Genomic DNA, 19,585 nt, shown 5'->3' with positions numbered 1-19,585 from the left:
TTTTAGAGAGCACTCCTTTCAGTGAAAGCTGCATAAACCTTGAGGGTTTAGATCCTATACTTTGTAGACCAGGTAATACAAGCTTTTTGAAGCTCATTGGAGTTTTAAGGGTTTGCCTTTTTAATTTAATTTTTTTGTTTCTTAAAGTCTTGAATGTACTTCTCTCTCTTTTTCAAAGCTTTTTTGATCATGGTTTTGAAATCTTAACAGTAAGTGTAAATACTTAAATAGCCCTATAATTTTTTTAAGCCTTAACTATTTTTGGAGACCATTTCATTGATAATGCTGTACTTCGCAGTTGGAACTGGAAATTTAGCAGTGAGAGCTTTTAGAGCAGAAACATTCCTTTTCTATGCTTCCAGTATTCAACCAGCTTTGAGCATATTGTTTAAAAAAATACATAAATAAATAAAAGAATGGGAAATTACAAGCATCTTCTTAAGCAGAAAAGCAAAGATCTGTAACAACTTTCCACTATGAAAAATGAGACTATAAAACTTTTGTTGTAAGAACAAGGAAAATTGCTTCTTAGCAGGATTCTGTGGTGAGATAACCTGAGATAGCAAGGGGCTGTGCTTGGTACAGAAAATGTCTTTCATTCCAGGGTTTACAGATCTTATATTCCTGCTGTCCTGGTTGGAAGTAGATGATGTTTAAGGGATCTTGCAACCCAGACTGTTCTATGGTTCTGTGATTTGCACTGCAATCAGTAGCTTTAAATTTTTTAACCAAGTTAGCCATGCCCTACCTCTTCCCATTTTTATTTAAACTTTAGTGTGCTGTGGCATCATATATCATGCCTTGGGTTTTTTCTGTTCCTTTCTTGGAGTTGTGACCTTCACACATTATCTCAGTGCTCTCTTTTATGAGCCTCACTAGTGATAGTGTGTTGTTCATTTGGAAACAACAGAGCTTTTTTTGTTTGTTTGTTTATACTTAAAGATTAAGTTGTAAATATTACCTGGTCTTAAACTGGGTGTTGTCTATAGGAAGTTTTGGAGTGTTAAGAGTGTCTGCACAAAATTATAGTTACTGTCAATCATGCGTCTTCAGGATTGGCTGGAACTGGTCCTGGAATATCTTGCAGCATCAACAAAAAAATACAAATTGAGATGACATATCCTCTTCTATAATAAGTAAAACATTCTGTATTCTTCAGACAATCTCTTAAAGGTGGTATACTGGGCCACTGATGAGTCAACAAAGAAAAAAAGATGCTTTATACTATAATTAAATGAACTCTATAATAGAAACAGGAGATTACTAACTCTAAAACAGCACACAGAGAGCTCCAAATAATAAACATCCTACTTGAACTGAGATGATGATAGCTGAAAATGCATTAAGTAGACAGAGAAACAAAAACAAATAAAGGTGAGAAATCAGTCAAGCAGGTTGAAGTGGAGTAAACACTTTGTCAGGAGTGTAGACCATGTTAGGGCTAATGTGTTTTGCATTAGTATGATGCTTGTAAAATACTGACTCTTGGCATCAGAGCTAATGACAAAAACCCACAACAGTTTTACAATATATACACATGCAGAAACAATAATACCATAAGAAAGATTCTTATTTATTAGTGTTTTGAGTTTTTAAAATAATATTATAGAATGTGAAAGAACTGGTAACGAATGGTAAGTGACGGTCATTACATAAATGTCTTACTGTTCTGCTGTTGAGTTTTGATCAATAATTGATGAAACAAAAGAGATCAGACAGTACCAGGAACACACACCAAATGAAGTTATTTTTACAGTGTTATTCAGAGGATGAGATTAATCAGGCTAAACTTTTAGTAAGAGGATTACATATATATGTATTAGTATTAGGAGGATTTGTGGCTTCGTTAGCAACTTCAGAGGAAGAAATACCTTCATGTATGCTGCTAACTAAAGTGAAATACTTTCTGTGATTGGTTGAGATTGAAAAAATAAATTTCAGCCCTGGAAAGTTATACAGAGGACAGTGCTATGTGTCTAAAATCGTGTGCCTCTAATCTTGTAGCCTAGTCTGAGCTGGTGTTCCTGCCAGTTGGGACCCAGAGAGTGCTTGCTGCAAGGTGAGGGAAAAAGGGCCTGAAGGCAATAAGGCAGTGCTGTGAAGGTAGGGGAGGGCTCTGGGCTGCTGGAGGAGCAGGAATTTACTCCTTGGTAAATGGACTGTACAGCCAGAGCAGTGGCAGTGGCACAATCTGGCCTTGAACCCATTTCCCTGTCTCTGTTCCTGTGTGGCAGAGGTGGGATGTGGGTGCTTGTGCCAGCCTCATCCCAGGTTTGAGGGGCACCAGCCCAGTGAGAATGTGAGTTGAGAAGCTGCCAGGGTGCCCCTCATCATGGTCTCTTGCGTTTGGAGCATTTTGAGTTAGCTGGTGGGTTAGACCAGCTTTGAAGCAATTACAGGGAGCATGGAAACTGGGCCTATAGCAAGGACAGAGGGATACAAAAAAGGGCTCTAACCTGTAACCAGAGCACTTGCAAACTTGCTGGTGGTTCCTTCTTTTTACACTGAGTAAGAAGGAAATTAGAGGACTTCCCAAGACAAGAGTAAGTCATGTTAGGAACAAGATTAAAAGCTTTGTCTTTCATCTCCAGGACTGTCTCTAAACTCCAAAAGCAGGGAGTTTTGAGAACTCCTCTGTGTAAGGGACTTCAGCTGATATCAGCTGAGCCATATGTAACAGCAGAATGGCTGATTTGGCATTTCAGTTGTGTCTCACTAGACTTGAGTCTTGTCAGGGAGGTACCAAATTTACTCTAATAAAGTACTCACGCTGCTAGACTCAGATCTTTCTGAGTGTAAGATTTGGGAGTCTCCAAAGGCACGTTTCTGCTAACATTCACAGAATATTATCACTTAGTGTTGGTGTCAGTTTTTCAGAAGTTCTTGTTAAAGCTTGAAATGTTCTGCCTTTTATGCCCTTAATTAGAGGAATTCTTGAATTGCGTGCTTTTTGCACTGCTGAGGTACATTGAATTTCTGTTTGACTGATAAAGCTGCATATTGTAACCTTCTATAAACCATGATGTTATGTCTGTATGAAAAGCAGTATAAGTATTACATCTTCCATTCTTCCCATTTGAAATGCATTAGCCTTATTTTTGTCTTCCACCTGTTTCTTCCCTCTGACTACCCAGGTTTTTTAATCTCCTGTTTGGATATCCACCAAAGTTCTTATCTGTATAGCTCATTAGTTGGGCACTTTTCTGTATAGCTTATTAGTTGGGCACTTCAGTTTGCCCACTTTGCAAAAGTTTGTATGCTAGTTATATATTTATTCGTTTTAGGAATCACTTTTTAATATCTGATACTTTGAGATGAGGAGGGTGTATTGGTATGGTTTGTGTGAGAAAGTGTGTCACATTGGGTCAGGGCAGAATAATTCCGCAGGGTTTTGAGTTTTGGCAGAAGACTGCTTGGGCTCTTCATGTGATAAAAGAATGAATCAGCATAGCAGTGATTTCTCTAAATTTCTTACCTAAGGGGAGACATGAGAAATTCTTACCTTTCTTGTGTACAGATTACTGCTGTTCTCCCTCATAGGTACTCATCACACAGGCATACTTGATCTCCTCTGTGTTTAATAGTGCTTCAGTCCTAAGTATGGAATAATATTACCAGTACTGAAACTATTTGCTTATCACTAATCTTAAAATCTCCAGCAGCATCCTGGTTGTGTTGCTTTTAGTGCTCCCATTGTTTTTCTTTTGCACTTGATACTTGCTGTCCAGATGTAGCACTTGTATCTGGCGGCAAGGTGTCCAGTGAGTTTGCTCTGTGTTGTTTCCATCCATCAGTTCCTTCCACTTTCTTAAACCTTTTCCTGCTTTATTTCATCAGAATATTTTGAGTTACTCTGGTTTATCCAGATAGGATTTTGGTTTTTTCAGAGGTGTTGCATGAAGCTTTGCTGGGGGCCCTCATGATGATGAGGTTTTGGTTTCTGATTAACAAGTCCATAGTAGTAACTAGGTGACTGAAATGGAGGGAGAAAATAAGCATTAAATATAATTCTAAGGGGAGAATACAGCATATACTACTCTTAAACACTGCTCAAAAGAATTGAAAGATTTTGTAATAATTCTTTTCCATAGATGCTACAGGGAAGTTGAGTGCTTGGGAATGGGAAAGCAGGGTGATTTGTGAGACTGCAAGTGGGAGAGCTGGTGGAGAGTGACAGGCTTTAGAACCTGCCTGGAAGGTTAGCTTATTCCCATTAATTCCCAAGAATTTTTGGAATGCCATCAGGGCTTCTCTCTGCTGTGCTTGTGTAGAGACCATTTCTACAAGTTTTTTTTATTCTAGTATCTAAACAAAACCTAAAGTCCTGTTCATGAGCAGCTATTGATAATTGCTTAAAGTAACTTCTTGCAGAAGTGTTCTAGTTAAGAAGTTATGTTTGGCCTACAACAAATTAGTCTCATAATTTCAGTTAAAGCAAATATTTTATATTTAGTGGTTTTAAGTTAATAGCAGTATTGCAGTGCTTTATAACAGTATTATACTTGGTACAGCACATGGTGCAGGTGATTACCTGGGAAGGGAGTTGTGACCATCCAAAATGCTGCTGAACTTGTTTACTGCAGTAGCTGCAGACATGATTCTGAAGTATTTGTATAAGTAAAACTAATGGAACAAGTTCAGGAGTACAGATTTTAATAGCTCACGATAAAGTACTGCCTGTGGTACTGATAGGACAGATCTTGCATAAAAAAATACCTTCCATGTAATGAAAAAGTAATTTTAGAGGAATGTACTTGAATGAGCTACTGCTATTTGTGCATATTTTCTGTTGATGGTTTAGATACAGAAAGAGAAACTAATGAGTTCTTCTTGAAGATTTTTATTTCATCATTACAGGAGAAACCATGAACAAAGGAACGGCTGCAAAATTGTATTTCTGTCTGTTTCCTCTTGTTTTCCATACTTAAAAAATAAGATACTTATTCAGGCTGGGTTAGTCCTGGGTGAACTAAATGCAGGTCTACTTAGGATTTAGTAACTAGCCTATACATTTGCATTTACAAATCTTTAAAGATCTAGAAAGCATCCTAATAGCTATTCAAATTATTTATGCTTTAGGTTGAAATCACATGTCTTCTATGGATTATGGTTTATAGTGATTATTTTATTTGAGGTTGTCAGAGAGAGAGCATAATGTTGTCTGGGTGCAGAAGAGCCACATTTTTCACTCTCAGTGTTCGTGTAAAGCCAGGAGTATGAACACCCCCAGGTACCTATGTCCCTAAGGGCAATCGAGCATTCCCCAAGCGAGATACAAAGGAATAAAAATAGGATTATGATCAGGACTTGACAGCTCTCTTCTGTTACTGTAGTATGTGAAGATACAGAGTTTGTGTCATTCTGTCATGGGTTTCCATTGCTTATGGTTTTGTTTTGTTTCAGCCTCTTGGAGCCAGCGACTATTTGGAAATATCAAAGCATTTTGACACAGTGTTTGTTCGTGACATACCACTCCTTACAATAGCAAAAAGGACACAAACTCGTCGTTTCATTACTCTTATTGATACCTTTTATGAGCATAAGGTGAGAACCAAGCCTTTCCTATATGCATAGGAATAATATTGGGAGTCCTAAAACTGATTCTTACTATTGGTTTGAAATAAGGCTTTCTGTAGTAATGGTTTGGAAAACATAAGCAGAATGAAGTAGCACTGCAAAGAAACACCATTCCAGCTTCACAGAAAAAAGAAAAAAAAAATGGTCCCATTTCAATAAAGGCAAATAAACAGATTTTTTTTTTTTTTGTTTCTACGAGTATTAAGTATGAGCATAAATATAAGTCTGAGCTCATTTGCCTTTTTTGAATGAGGATGTTCTTTCCTAACCGAGGAAAACAACAGAAACCATGTCATTATTTTAATAATGAAAGATTGTGCTGCCAACTGTGCTGGAATGAAATGGAGTTTTTTAGATTTTAATCTGTATGGGCAGTTGGTCAGGAATCAGTGCCTTTTTGATCAGGAAGGAGGAGTTAATAGCACAATTACATCATAAAGTTTAAAGGAAACAGTCACTATAGGATTTACATTAGATTGCAGAATTGCTCATGGAATAATAATGATAAATGCAGCACTTCATGTGGATTTACAGAGATTTCAATCTCTGTAAAGCAAAATCAGCATAACTAAAACAAAGGGAAGTTCCTGCTTAAGGTGATTTTTTTAAAAGTGATGCAAGGTTTGAAACACTATCATATATGTGATTATATTTGCATACACTTAAACATTTATGCAGTTGGAAGTGTCAGTTGAGGTTGGCTCTTATCGAGAATGTTCTGGCATGGGTTGCTGATCAGAAGGGCCCCAACTCAGTAAGGTGTTGAACTAACTCAGTGTATGAATAGTCTCATTCAAATCAGCCAGATTCAAATCAGTGTCATTCAAATTAGCCAGATTCTTTATTCTTTATGGTTGGGAAGTGGACATTTGCTAAGGCAATATGCTAATATTAAACGAATGGGTTAGAAATAGGGGGATGGTCTGCTCTGTGTTTGGGCTGTCATTAAGAATTGCAAGCAGTCACTTTCTATTATTTCCTCCATAGGAAAAACACAAGGTTAAACTCCCATCAAAAGTAGTTGGGAACAATACCTAAGTATATCTGTGGATGCCTGTCCACAACACAAACATCTTGCTTGCATGCTCTCAACAAGAGTCTCCTTCTATAGTATTATTTCAGTCTGTCTTCATTGCAGCCCCATCTCACACTGCATGTTGTAGCTCTTCCCAGCAGACATGAAAACAGCATCATTATTTTTACTAGCAAATAACTTACTGGAGTAGCACAGATGGAGGCAGGAAAGGCTTCACTCAGTCTTCTGAAACTTGTAATTTTGGAATTGGAAATTTGGAAATTGGAAATTTGGAATTTAAGTATTCTTTTAAATAGCGCAGTGTATCTACCCACTGAGAGGAGTCTCACTATGGATGAAAAGTAAGCATTGCTTACTGTACAGCTCTCATTTTAGAAAGTAAACTTTGTGGTGAACTCACTGCCTGTGTAGCAGATATTCTGGGTATTTGAAAGCACAGTTCTGTTCTGTGAGTAAAAGTTACATCAGTTGTTATTGAGAAAAAAGATCCTGTAAGGTTAATAGTTCATCTAAGTCAGGTAAATCTGTAACAACAGTGCTAATAAGAGAAAGAAAAATCATTGGGGAAAAAACACTGCCAATTTAACGTGAAATTTGCAGTGCATAGATGGTACATTTTACCCTATTTCTGTAAAGCCCAAGGGATTACACTGTTGTTGCCTCTCTCCTCCTCTCAGGTGCGCATTATCTGTTCTGCAGCAGCCCCTCTCCAAAGCTTGTTCCAGGTGAAACAGGACAGTGCTGAACTGCAGGACAACAGAGTGTTGATGGATGATTTGGACTTGAGCCAGGTACACGATTTTAACATTGTCTCCCTTCTGTAACAAAATTTGGTTTAGTCTCATAATTGCAGAGCATTTTAAGAGGGGGAATAAGGAAACATTTAACTATTGATATGCTGCTTTTTTTGCAGTGTCTGTCCCTCTGATTATTACATGTTGTGCTACTTATTCATAGTCAAAGAAAATGTCACTATATGTAGAACCATTTTGTTTAAGTTTTAGGGTAATTTTGAATGCTAATCATTGTATCTGTTCAGTTATTTATGAAAATGCTGATTTAAGTTTAGCACCTACATTTAAAATACAGAAATAAAAGATAGTTTGTTCTACCTGTTCCTAGACTACAGAACAGCCTCAAAAGTCCTCACAAACAGTACTGCTTTGCATGTTGCTTATTCTGTTTTTCTTTCTCCTGTAGCTCAGTTATTGCTAATGACTTTTTAAATAATTTTTAATGGGTGTACAATTAGTCAAAAAAAGGAAAAATAGATGGTTAACCTGTTACTGTGTTGTTTTAAAACGAAATTATTCTTTTTATGTATTCCTTCAGGGGATTTCCTGGCTGAAATAGGTGCTTTTCTTTAATTTTTGGAGATCAGTTTTAATATTTTGGTGCCATACTGCTGTCTTGTTTTGTTAAAGCCTGTAGAGCACTGAGCCTTAGGAGTTAGACAGGATGCACTTCAGTACAGCCATGAGTCTCACAGGTGTGTGGTACTGGTTTTGTGTATTGATGTAGGATTCTGCCAAAGGACTCTCCGTGTTTACAGGAGAAGAGGAAATCTTTGCCTTTCAGCGTACTCTCTCACGGCTCACAGAAATGCAAACTGAACAGTACTGGAATGATGGGGACAGAAGCAAAAAAACATAATTAAAAGTTGAATGAAATCACCAAGAAGTAAAATTACAGCATGAAATCACCAAGAAGAAAAATTGGAAAAGCTTCAGGAAAGCACTGGAAAGTTTTTTAGCACAACTTGAATAATAATTGCACTTTATCATCTGGACCATGTTTTCTTTCATCAATAGTTTTTTGAGTTTAAGACATGAGGTCTCAATTATTTGTCTGTACCACCAGTGTGTGGACATGTGAAATTCTGCCTTCATTTGTTCTTCTTCAAACCTGTCTGGATGTCTGGCTCCATGCAGTGGTGGTGAATGGAATTACCTCCAGCTGGTGGCTGGTCACCAGAGGTGTTCCCCAGGGCTCAGTATTGGGGCCAGCCCTCTTCAGTATCTTTATGCATGGTATGGACAAGGGGATCAAAGTGCACCCTCAGTAAGTTCACAGATGATGCCAAGTTGGGTGGGACTGTTGACCTGCAGGAGGGCAGGAAATCTCTGCAAAGGATCTGGACAGGCTGGATCAATGGGCTGAGGCCAGTTGTATGAGGTTCTACATAGGACAAGTGCCAGGTCCTGCCCTTGGGTCACAACAGCCCTGGGCAGCACTAAGGGCTGGGGCAGAGGGGCTGGAAAGTTGCCCAGGAGAAAAGGACCTGGGGGTGCTGGAAAACAGAACATGAGCCAGCTGTGCCCAGGTGGCCAAGAATGCCAATGGAATCTCAGCCTGTATCAGCAACAGTGTGGCCAGCAGCACCAGGGATTGTTCCCCTGTACTCAGCACTGGTGAGGCCTCAGCTTGAGTGCTGTGTCCAGGCTGGGCCCCTCACTACAAGAAGGACATTGAGGGCAGGGGCGAGTCCAGAGAAGGGCAATGAAGCTGGTGAAGGGTCTGGAGCATCAGTCCTGTGAGCAGCAGCTGAGGGAGCTGGGGGTGTTTAGCCTGGAGGAAAGGAGGCTCGGGGAGGCCTTACTGCTCGCTCTTAACTGCGTGAAAGGAGGGTATAATGAGGGGAGGTTTGGACTCTTCTCCCAGGCAACCAATGACAGAATGAGAGGACAGAGCCTCAAGCTGCTCCAGGGGAGATTCAGGTTGGACATGATGAAGAATTTCTTCACTGAAAGTGTTGTCTAGTATTGGAACAGGCTGCCCAGGGAGGTGGTGGAGTCACCATATCTGGAAGTGTTTAATTGCGGGACATGGCACTTAGTGCTGTGGTTTATTTGATAGGGTGAGGTTTGGACAAAAGTTGGATTCGATGATCTTGGAGTTTTTTCCCAACCTTAATGATTCTCTAAAATATACCTTTGATGTTCAGGAAGTTTGATGGGATTAGAATTTTTCTGGAGAATTGTTCTACAGACAAAGTTAATGGGGTGGGGCGCTATGCAGAGTAATTTTATGATGTCACATAAAGTGGGTATTTCAGTGATTATGCACTGCTTCTGTCATGTATAATGCTGCTTGCACAAAAAAAAAAATCAAATGCTTCTTTAAGAAATTCCTGATATTGTCCATGCTAGATTCCTGGAACTCCTCTGTAGTGTGTTTTGGTTTTGGTTTTTTTTCTATTCTCTTCAGTCTAGCGATGTGTTGACATGCAGGCTCCAGGAGTTTTTTTTCAAATCAGACTGTTGCTCAGTCTGGTTCATTGAAAGCTAATGGTTTTAGCCAAGAGAGAACCCTGAGGAGGAGCTTTAAGGTACTTGAAGCTGCACAGGATTAAGATTTAAATAATGGATGAGAAAAGAGACCTTGATAAGACAGGGTATGCTGTAACAGTAGGTGCAAGTTCATATTCTTCCTAAATTTTGTGGTTCTTGCAAGCCTGGATATGCTGCCTCTACACCAGTGACATCTCTACCCTGAATTTTCTTGTGCTTCTTCTACACCAAGCCTTCCACTACTGCTGACACACCTGCCCTGGTCTGGGGGGAGCAGTACTCAGTACTACTGAGGCAATTCATCACGTTACCATAGGAATGTGTTTTATGGAAAAGATAGGATAAGAACTGATACCTCAAGACACATCACCCATCCTCATGTTTGTAGTTGGAAACTCTATTTTAGAGTTGAAGATACAGTGGTGTCATTCTTGATTTTAATCTAACTGAAACAAAACATGGTATTGTGTGTATTGGCTTATTGTGTATTTTTATAAAGTAATCTTAAGAGCATATTTAGAAACTTTGAGTAGAAAAAAACATGTAGATGGACTGAAAAGACTGCACTCATGTCCTAGGGAGGAGATGTATAACACACTGTCCCCAACTATAAGAGGTTTTGTTGGATTTTGGCAACATGACTTTTTTCTGTCTCTTACCAAGTTGTCTCCCATCACAATTACAAAAGGCATCCAGAAGGGCCTTCTGGGCAGCAGGGAGGGCGGGAGAGGTCCTGTGCACTTACTTTTGTTAGGGAGCCACATGCTCAATTCTAGTTTTCTGTTCTGATCCCTTCTACTTGTCCTGGAAGTTACTTATTCTGGCTATACCTGCTCTTCAAATAATTTTTAAAGCCTATATTTATAGTTTGCAACTAATGGAACTGTATTATTATTCCCACAAGGGTGACTACCATGGAGAATTTTAATGCATATTTATGAAAACTCCAATCAGAATTCATTGTTTATATTAAGAATATCCAAATAATTGTTGTATGCTTTCAGAGTTTTGGATTAGGTTTCTCAACCGAGGGACTATTGACATTCATGCATGTGTGTCTGTATATACAAACACATATGTATATTTAATTTATACATGTACATATAAATCTAGATAAAACTAATATATATGATTTAAATGTATGTGTTTCTGTATTTATATGTGGCACTTTATACTTATCAGCCTGGGACTATGCTGATAACTCTCCTGAAGCTTCAGCCTTGAGTTTTTTTGAGTAGCATTCAAATGCCTCCTGCCTTGAACCAGAATGTGTTGTAGGAAAATGGGAGATGGTGGTAGATAACCTAAGGCGCTTTGCATCTGGATATTTATTTACATTTGCTTAAGAACTATTTATATATTTAGCCTGTATGTCCTTCTCTGTCAGGTGGTATAGGGGAAATGTGCAATTTTGCAGAACACAGATGACACGTCTGGGACACATGGGAGAGGAGGTCCTGGCAGGTTCTTCATTCCCAGAGAGACTGCCTCAGGCCAGGGAAGTGAGGTGTTTCTCCACTGTCTGTGTGGGTGATGACGAAGCTCCTTTAACCACAGGATCCCTGTTTGTGTTCAAACTGCTGCTGCTTTGCCCATTGGTATTTGAGGCTTTTCTGCAGTCTGAATGCACACCCCAAACTCAGATGCCCCAGGTTTTTGAAAGCAGTGGGACTGATGTACCACCTAAATGCAGTGGGACTGATGTACCACTGAAGGCCTCTAAGGATATAGGTGAGCTCTGTGAAAACACAGGAGGGAAGTCCCCCAAAAGCTTCCAGAGCCAGCACTACTTCTGGGACATATTGCTAAATAACACCATAGTGCAGTCTTTCCTTGGCCAGCAAGGAATTTGTCTGTTGGGAGTCCCTGGTATGTACCAGCAATAATCAAGGAAAAGAAATGGGGAAGATTCCAGAGTGTTTTGAGGCTGAAAACAAGAAAAGTTGCCTAAATCGCTGTGCTGTATTTGTGATTGTGCTGCAGAGGGAGGTTTGCCACTTTTGGGTCAGATCCACAAGGAGAAATTTATTGGACTGGTTTCTCAGCCAGCCCAGATGTGGCCAGGGCATAGGGTGCCCCTGTAACCACAGAAGCAGCACATTTATGCCCATCTACCTCCCTGAAGAAAGTGAGGCCCTATTTGCTTATTTGATGGTGCTGTAGCATGTATAAAGCCTTTTTCCAGTGCTGAGTTGGAGGTGCTGCTTCTGGGGTCAGACACCTTCAGGCAACTGGTGCTGGCCAGAATCTCACTGATACCATGGACAAGAGTGGCTTTGTTGTGCCCCAGGGTGCTGGGCCACCTGTGCTCCCAGCTGTCCTGTCCCCTGCTGCCTGGCCTGCTCCTGCTGCTGTGAGACAGCAACAGTCCATGACTTTATTCCACATGAAGATGTTGTATTTGCCAAAATGTAAACAGTGAGATGCCTGTGACTAAATTATGCATGCTCCATAATAGCCTTAAAAATTGCTGGATTTGTGCTGAATGCTTCTATCCAGAGTTTAAGTCCTGGCTTTTTAGGTTTTCCTTAACTTGTGAATTCATGTCATCTCAGATCTGCAACAAATTTTTATTTCCTTTAGTCGTTCAGCAAACACTATTGACAAGTTACTTTTAAAGGCCTTTTCAAGTGACCTTTATTGATGTGGTATAGTATTTTGCTGTCATAGGAAGTAAAATCCTGGTGATTATGGACCATGTGAAACACTTCATGTTTTCTAAAGGTCACATCCTGGCTGAGAATCTCTCAACTAACTTCTTTCAAATACTTGATTGACCAAAGAATGTTCAAAATTTAACTTCTTTTTTTTTTTAATAATAATAAATAGTGCAATTCTGTCTTTCAGAGTTGCTGGTTTTCAGTATTTGTTACTGTGCAGATTGAGGGAACAATTGCAGTATTTTGGGTAGAACAAGACAGCCTTCCAAAGGCTTTGGAGGGAGTGAAGACGCATTTTTGCTGTTGCTGGGTTTTGATCTGAAAAGGAAAAGCATTAATGTCTTTTCTTTTAGTAAAGGTGTTTGTGATGACAACACAGCTGGATAGATGTCACCTATTTTGCAGCAATCTAAACATGAAAAAAAGCAACTGAGCAGGTTTCAAACAGTGCCCAGTAGGGTCACCAGCCACATAACAAGGAGGAAGAACAGTCTCTCCATCATGACGTGGCTAACAGAATTAAGGTTCAGGATTTTTCTTTCTGCAGTTTCCTGGGTCTGAATACACCTGGTGCCTCAGTTTCCCTGTTGATAAAATGGGAATGATGCTACTTTCTCACTTGCTAACTCTGGCATGCTGCCAGGCTTCCCTCATTAATATTCTAAGATGCTTGCTGAGGCTCTGGGATGAAAATACTTCAGTAAAGTATGTAAATAGTGCAAAAAAAATAATTTAGCTACTCAGACTGGATTAGTCTCCTTGTTTGGGTTACAGAATTAATGTCATCCACTAAACACCACATCTCTTCATAGTGATTTTGTTTAATTAATGCATCTATTTTAAGAATCTATTTAAAGAAAAAAAATTTGAGATTTGCGATTAAAACTATAAACCATTTGTGTGTTTTTTCTTTTACTTGTAATAACGAATTTCCTATAAGATTCATAACAACCTCAGGTCCTATACATTTGAAATACAGTGGCTTTGTAAATTCTGTTGGCATTTTCCTTGTATAGAGAGAATATTTTTTAAAATACATCATTTTGAATCTAGTATATTACAAATTGAACACTGTCAAATCCATCTGCTATTTGAGAAGAATTTATCTTGTAATAAAAATTAATAAATCCAGATGTTATGAACTTGTCACTTACTCATGCTAATTTTAGATATGTGTTCTGGATAGACAGACCCACTGTTAGTTAGAATAACAGAATATTAAGGAGTTGGAATGGACCTTCAAGATCATCTAAACCCAACCTCCCCTGCCATGGGCAGGAACACCTCCCACTAGACCAGGTTGCTCAAGGCCTTATCCAGCCTGTCTAGGAACACTGCCAGGGATGGGGCCTCCACAGCTGCTCTGGGAAACCTATTCCAGTGCCTCCCCATGCTCACAGTAAAGAATTTATTCCTAATAGCCACTCTAAGCCTCCCTCTTTCAGTTTAAAGCCATTCCCCCTTGTCCTGTAACTATATACCCTTGTAAAAAGTGCCTCTCCAGGTCTCTTGCAGTACCCTTTAGGTACTGGAAGGTGCTGTAAGGTCTCCCTGGAGCCTTCTCCAGACTGAACAATCTCACCTCTGTCAGCCTGTCTCCATAGGAGAGGTGCTCCAGCCCTTTGGTCTTCATGACCTTAGTGTGATTGCTTTTCTTAGATGTCTGTATCCAGAGGGCAAACCTGGACTGGCAGCACTGCCAGTTTCTGGGCATGTGGTTGGCTGCACAAGCTGTAGCCATTGCCCTACACATGGTTTGGCTTTTGGAATATCCAGGGCTTGTCAGAAAGGTCCTTCTCCAGCAGTAGTTTAGACTTGTCTGCCTCAGTTACTGCTGCCAGCAGCCATAATTTTTGAGTTTGGAACCCTTTTTTCCACCTCTTTGCCTCTTTCCTCCAAAAACTTGAGGGTGAGACAAAATAGCTGCCTGGAAACCACAATTAAAGTGCATTTTCACCCTCATAATTTGAGATTCTTACTGTTCAAGATGTGCTTGTGCTGTCAGCCAGTTCGTTCTGTGGTTGGTTGTTACAGGTTCTGCACAGCTTAGATTATTGCTGGGGGAAGCAGTTGGCTGACATGGAGGCTGGCAGAGAGCCCCACATGGAAGGGCTGGCAGGGTCTGAGGATCGCTGCAGCTCCCCAGTGCAAATGTCCCAAAGGAGCACCTCTGAGCGCTGAGAGCGACACAGCACTGCTGAGCATGGCACTGCTCCATGGAAGCCAGGGGCAGACACGCAGGTCTTGCTGGCAGATGGCAAGCAGTGTTTCATAGTTCAGACTTGAGAAACCAGGGGTGTAAAATTTTTAGGTTAAACTTTGGGTCTATTTCTACACCTTTTACTGCAAACATTGTATTTTCCTGTTTCTTGAAGAGGGATATTGTAATACTGAAAGTCGAGCAACTAACTTGCTCCAGTATCTTGCTTGCAGCATTATGGTACCCAGTGTTTGAGAAGAGCATCCAGAATGGGATGTCTTACTCTCCCATTACAGATTCACACAGATTTGTGAAGGAAAAGGATGTACCCTTAACTGTGTTTGCATGCCTTGCCACTCATGGAAATGTTAGACCCTTCTCCAGATCAATTTAAGATCCTGTTTTTCTTTCAAACATCCTGCAGCAGTAAGCTGTCAGGGTTTAATTAGTAGAAATTTTGCTCAAAAAAAGGTCCCTAGGCTTTGCTGCCTCTTCTGAAATTCTTTGAGAACAGGTTTTGCCAATCTGCCTTTGCAGCTTTGTTTGTCCAGTGGATGCTCCTCTTGTGTCACCCTGATCCATTTGCTCTCAGAGATGAGCAATCCCCAACATGTCCATTTCTTGTCAATGAAGATTGCTCCTCATCCTGGGGTACTTAATATTCTCTTGTTCTGTAACCTCATTTCTGATGGAGAAGCACAGGTTTTTGTGTCTCAGCTTCCCCAAGACCCCTGGGCTTAGACTTTCCTGCTGCTTGGCTTTGGGCCTCAGGAGCTCTGGCACACATAAAATACAGGGTGTGGGGTCTGGGGGTGCACCCATGCACCTGCAGAATGGGAGACATTTCTGACCCTTGTTTTTAGGGCACTGCCTGCTTTTGCCTCTATGTCTGCCCAGAAGGGAGACTTGCAGTAGCAGTTCCTAGCATGAGAGGAGAGGGAGGATGGAGCAGATGGAGGATGCAGGCCACTTGCTCCCTCTCCAGCCTTCTGCATTCTCCACATATTTGTAAAACAACTTTTGTTTTAAATTGAATTGATTTCTAAGAGAGCCATTAAAATACAGAAATGCTTCTCACTGACCTAGTACTCTGCATTCATTTTGGTAAAATTTTGGATGTGTTTCTATAGTCCTCCCGCCAGTTCTTTGTCAGGGTGAAGGGTTTAGTTGGCTCTGTTAATCTACTCTCTAGCTGAAATTGTTCATTTAAATAGTTATAAAAATCCACTCTTTTCCAATGTGAATCCTATATTCCCAGATTTGAGTACTGCTGCCAGAGCAAAGACTTCAAATTCTCTGAGTGCAACCACACTATGTCAGTCCAAAGCCAAATTGCAAACACTTATCCACAATTCCCCTTACTCAGCTTTAAGCTAATTTTTCCAGCAGGCAACAATAGCCATAAAAGTATAGAGGAAGATTATTACAAGAGCTTAAGAAATGGTTAACTGATTTCTTCACAAGCTGTGGGATAATTCTACCACATTCTCTTATTGCAAGAAGTTACTTAATGTATTTTCAGCACACGGTTCTTCAGTGTCACAGTAATTAAGAGCAATCACAGCCACTGAAAAAATGAAGCATGGAACAAAAGATTGAGTGTTTAAGCTGAAGTCAAGGAAACTAGGAAAAGTAAGCTCACCAACACAAAGAAAAAACCTTTGAGTGCTCTGGTCTTTTACAATTAGCAAAGGCAAACACACTTCTGTAACTTTTTCTACATGCAGTGATGGATAATGTTCAGGTCACAACATGCTGTGTTGGGTGGGGAGGTTTGCTCCTGCAGGCCTGTAAAGAGCATCACTCATGTCAGGTCTTTCCTGTAGTTGAGGTATGATGTGCCCAGCAACACTTCCCTGCTAATCAAGGTTCACACGCTTTAAACAGGTAACAGAGTTCCTCAGGGAGCAGGAGGAGCAAAGCTGGTTGGAAACACAGGCAGAGGACCAGTCTCCTCCAGTTGCAGTTGATACCTCCCAAAAAGTAACATTTCAGAGGCCAGTGGAGAGAGGAGCAATTACTGTCCAGCAAAATTACAATCTGAATGGGCTGCCATTTCCAGTGCTTCACTAGGATGGCTGTGATTGCTATAGAAACTTCTGAAAGTGAGACAGAGAGGTTTTCCAGCACTGGAAACTGCGAATGGAGAAGGTTAGACTGGGTGCAAAGCCCATTCAGTCAGGCAGCTGCCAATCCAGCCTCTTTGCCAAGTAGATTGTAGGAAATGCTCATTAAAATGTCCACAGAATGCACCAGGCAAATTAAATTTCAGTCACAGCCGCCTGGGTGGTTTCGGTGGGCAGACAGCTCCAGCCTGTGGTGCACCTGGGCTTGCTCTCCCACTGTGGCCTCTCCCACGGCCACCTGCCCCTTGCACACACGTACTGCAGAGATGCTGCAGCCATGGCAGCCTAAAGAATACTAGTGAGATGAGGCTTGTGGGGAAAAGTCTGGTAAAAGGATGTTTGGGGGGAAAAAAAAAAGCCAGACATCATTCCAGGTAAGGGAGCAGTGTCCTTACCCACTCCAGCTTTGACATTTCTCCCAGGAGCTTAAGTCTAGGAAATGAGGGCTGCTGCCATGTTCACCACCCTGTGACTGGGCTGGCACCCCTAGCCTGTCTCGCCCACCCTACTCCCTGTGTTGGCATTTAAACAGGACTGCTGTCTTTGAACACTGCCTGCCAACCCCTCCCCTCCAAACAGCCGGCAGTGGACAGCTGAAAGTCTTCCTTTGGGGCAGAACAGCTGGCAGTACAGCCAAAAGCCTGCCACAAACCAGGAAAGAAGCCTAAGTCTGAGGGAAGTGTTGGTGCTTGGAACTTCCCCTTTTCCACCTTTTCAGCAGCATAGACAAGCCCCTGAAATCCCCTCCCACAGCCCATTGTCCCAAGCTTTGGTGGGACACCCAGGTGTAGCTGCAAGTCCAGTAATGATTCTTCTTGAGAAGCTGCTCTGACCTCCTTTCCATACCCCCAGTCTCCAGCCCTTTCATCTGTGCTGGGGGAGGGTTTAATATCTTTTTGTGTTCATTGCTGGCCTTGGTAAAGCAGCTTGTCACCCTTCTGGCAGCAGGCTGGCAGCAGTTATTCCAGCACCTTGCTCCCCACTGATCCCCTAAAGGAATGTTGGTATTAGCAGCCTTTATCACCACCATAGTTTCATTTCCTTCTCTTTGCTGTCTCTCCTCAGCCTCCTTAGGTTTAACTCCAGGCAGTCAGCCAGAAGAGTGTCAGGCAGGTAAGTGCAGACACAGGTAACGCTGTGGGGCAATCACACGGCCATTCCGTCCTCCTCCAGGAGCTGGATGCAGCCGCTACGCCAGGCTCAGGAAGCCTCAGCACTGTGCCCCCTGTGTCCCTTCACAACAGCTCCACTTGGGTCAGCTCCTTTTTTGCTCTTGGCTTTGAGGCAAAACAATAAAACCACTTTGTGAATCAAAGGAACTTCTTACCTACCTGTATTGCAGTTTCCAAAGGTTCTTCATAGGCTGTGCTAGGTTCCCATTTAGGTACACAAAATCATATGGCCTGCATAAATAAAAGCAATGAGTTTTGTCTTGCCACATAAGGGTGAACAATGTAAAAAGTCACACTTATCAAATCCATTAAATGTTTGCTGTATGGATTTTTTTTCCCCAGAAAAAAAAAAGAAAAAAGCCCTTTTGGTAGTGAATATAATGGATATTTTGGTTTATTTGTTTCTGCTAATTTACAGTTCCTCAATACACGGTTCTTTAAAAGTCAGAGTGACTTCATCCTTTGCTCTCAGAGCACCTGAGGACAAACATTGAGACATCTGCTCAAGCCAGTGCCTGTCACTGCCTGCCCAGCCTTTTTACATACCTTGGTTATTTGTTTTACTAACACCAAGTTGCTGCAGTACTGTCTATGTGTATATATTACATGTGCTCAAGGAGTTACAAATGGGTTCTGCAGCCCTTGTGGCCTGTAACTGCTCCCACAGCCATGAGTTAAGACTTGGTTAATGGATGCTAATCTGTCAATTCTTGAACAATTCAGGAAATTAGTTATTGACATAATGGAGAAATTACCTGAGTGTATCACAGCAGCCCATACTTGAGGACACCTCTGTCTGCTAGGGTTGACCTTAATAATTAACAGCTTTACCCACTGCCCCAGAGGTGCTTTATAAGGCAAGGGGCTGAAGGTTAAATAGCTTCTGTGCATCAGATGTGCTCATTACACCAGTTTGTCTATAATGGCTTTTCTGAAGCCACAGCAGCTTGTTAATTAATTGTTCTCATTTCGCGGTCTTTCCAGGGGTCCCCTGTACCATTACAAAAGCGCGCACTTGTCCTTGCCAGATTCCCTTTTCCTGTTCAGACTAACTAGTGTTCCCTCTCTGAACAGGGACTGCCTTCCATCCCTTTGCCTGCCCTTGGTGGGCTGTATGGTGCTGCTTGGGCACCCTCCATCCCAGTCCTCCACCTCAGCTCTTCCTTCTATCACACTCACAGGCTTGACTGCCAGCTGCCTGCAATTCAACCACCTGCCTCCACAGCACAGCATCCAGGCAGCCCTGCAGTTCTCCTGGTTTGTCCAGCATTTATTTCAGTTTTCCAAAATGAGGCAGCAATGATGAATCAGAAGCAAAGTGGCATAAGTGACTTGGTGTGGAAGAGGAACAAGGTTTGCAAGGAAAGCACAACTGAGCAGGAAACCACCATTCAGAGGGCACAGCCAGCACGACTTCCTGAGGGCAAGGTCCTTCTTGTCAAACTTCATTTTACAACAAGGGAACCCACCTAGCTGACCAAGGGAAGCCAGTTGATGTAATCTTTTTTAATTTCAGTAAAGCTT

General features: G+C 41.3%; 1 protein-coding gene across 3 annotated transcripts in view; it reads left to right on the top strand.

The window, feature by feature from the left end:
- The window catches only part of AFG1L (AFG1 like ATPase), a 64,563-nt gene extending 50,869 nt beyond the window's left edge, over positions 1 to 13,694 (top strand). For 2 of the 3 annotated variants that reach the window (XM_071439146.1, XM_071439136.1), the window contains exons 11-13: positions 5,404 to 5,544; positions 7,291 to 7,404; positions 8,135 to 13,694. In XM_071439146.1, coding sequence (XP_071295247.1) covers positions 5,404 to 5,544; positions 7,291 to 7,404; positions 8,135 to 8,266 — 387 coding nt within the window. In that variant the 3' untranslated portion in view covers positions 8,267 to 13,694. The remainder of the gene's footprint in view (positions 1 to 5,403; positions 5,545 to 7,290; positions 7,405 to 8,134) is intronic. The other variant, XM_071439156.1, reaches the window with a different exon arrangement.
- The last annotated feature ends 5,891 nt before the right edge of the window (positions 13,695 to 19,585 follow it).

This window comes from Agelaius tricolor, unplaced genomic scaffold, assembly GCF_023055355.1.
Source record: "Agelaius tricolor isolate 1412-34295 unplaced genomic scaffold, bAgeTri1.0.p SCAF_1, whole genome shotgun sequence".
In the NCBI taxonomy this organism is placed as follows: Eukaryota; Metazoa; Chordata; class Aves; order Passeriformes; family Icteridae; genus Agelaius; species Agelaius tricolor.
The sequence above is the reverse complement of the archived record's forward strand: the minus strand, read 5'-3'. Positions and strand labels throughout refer to the sequence as shown.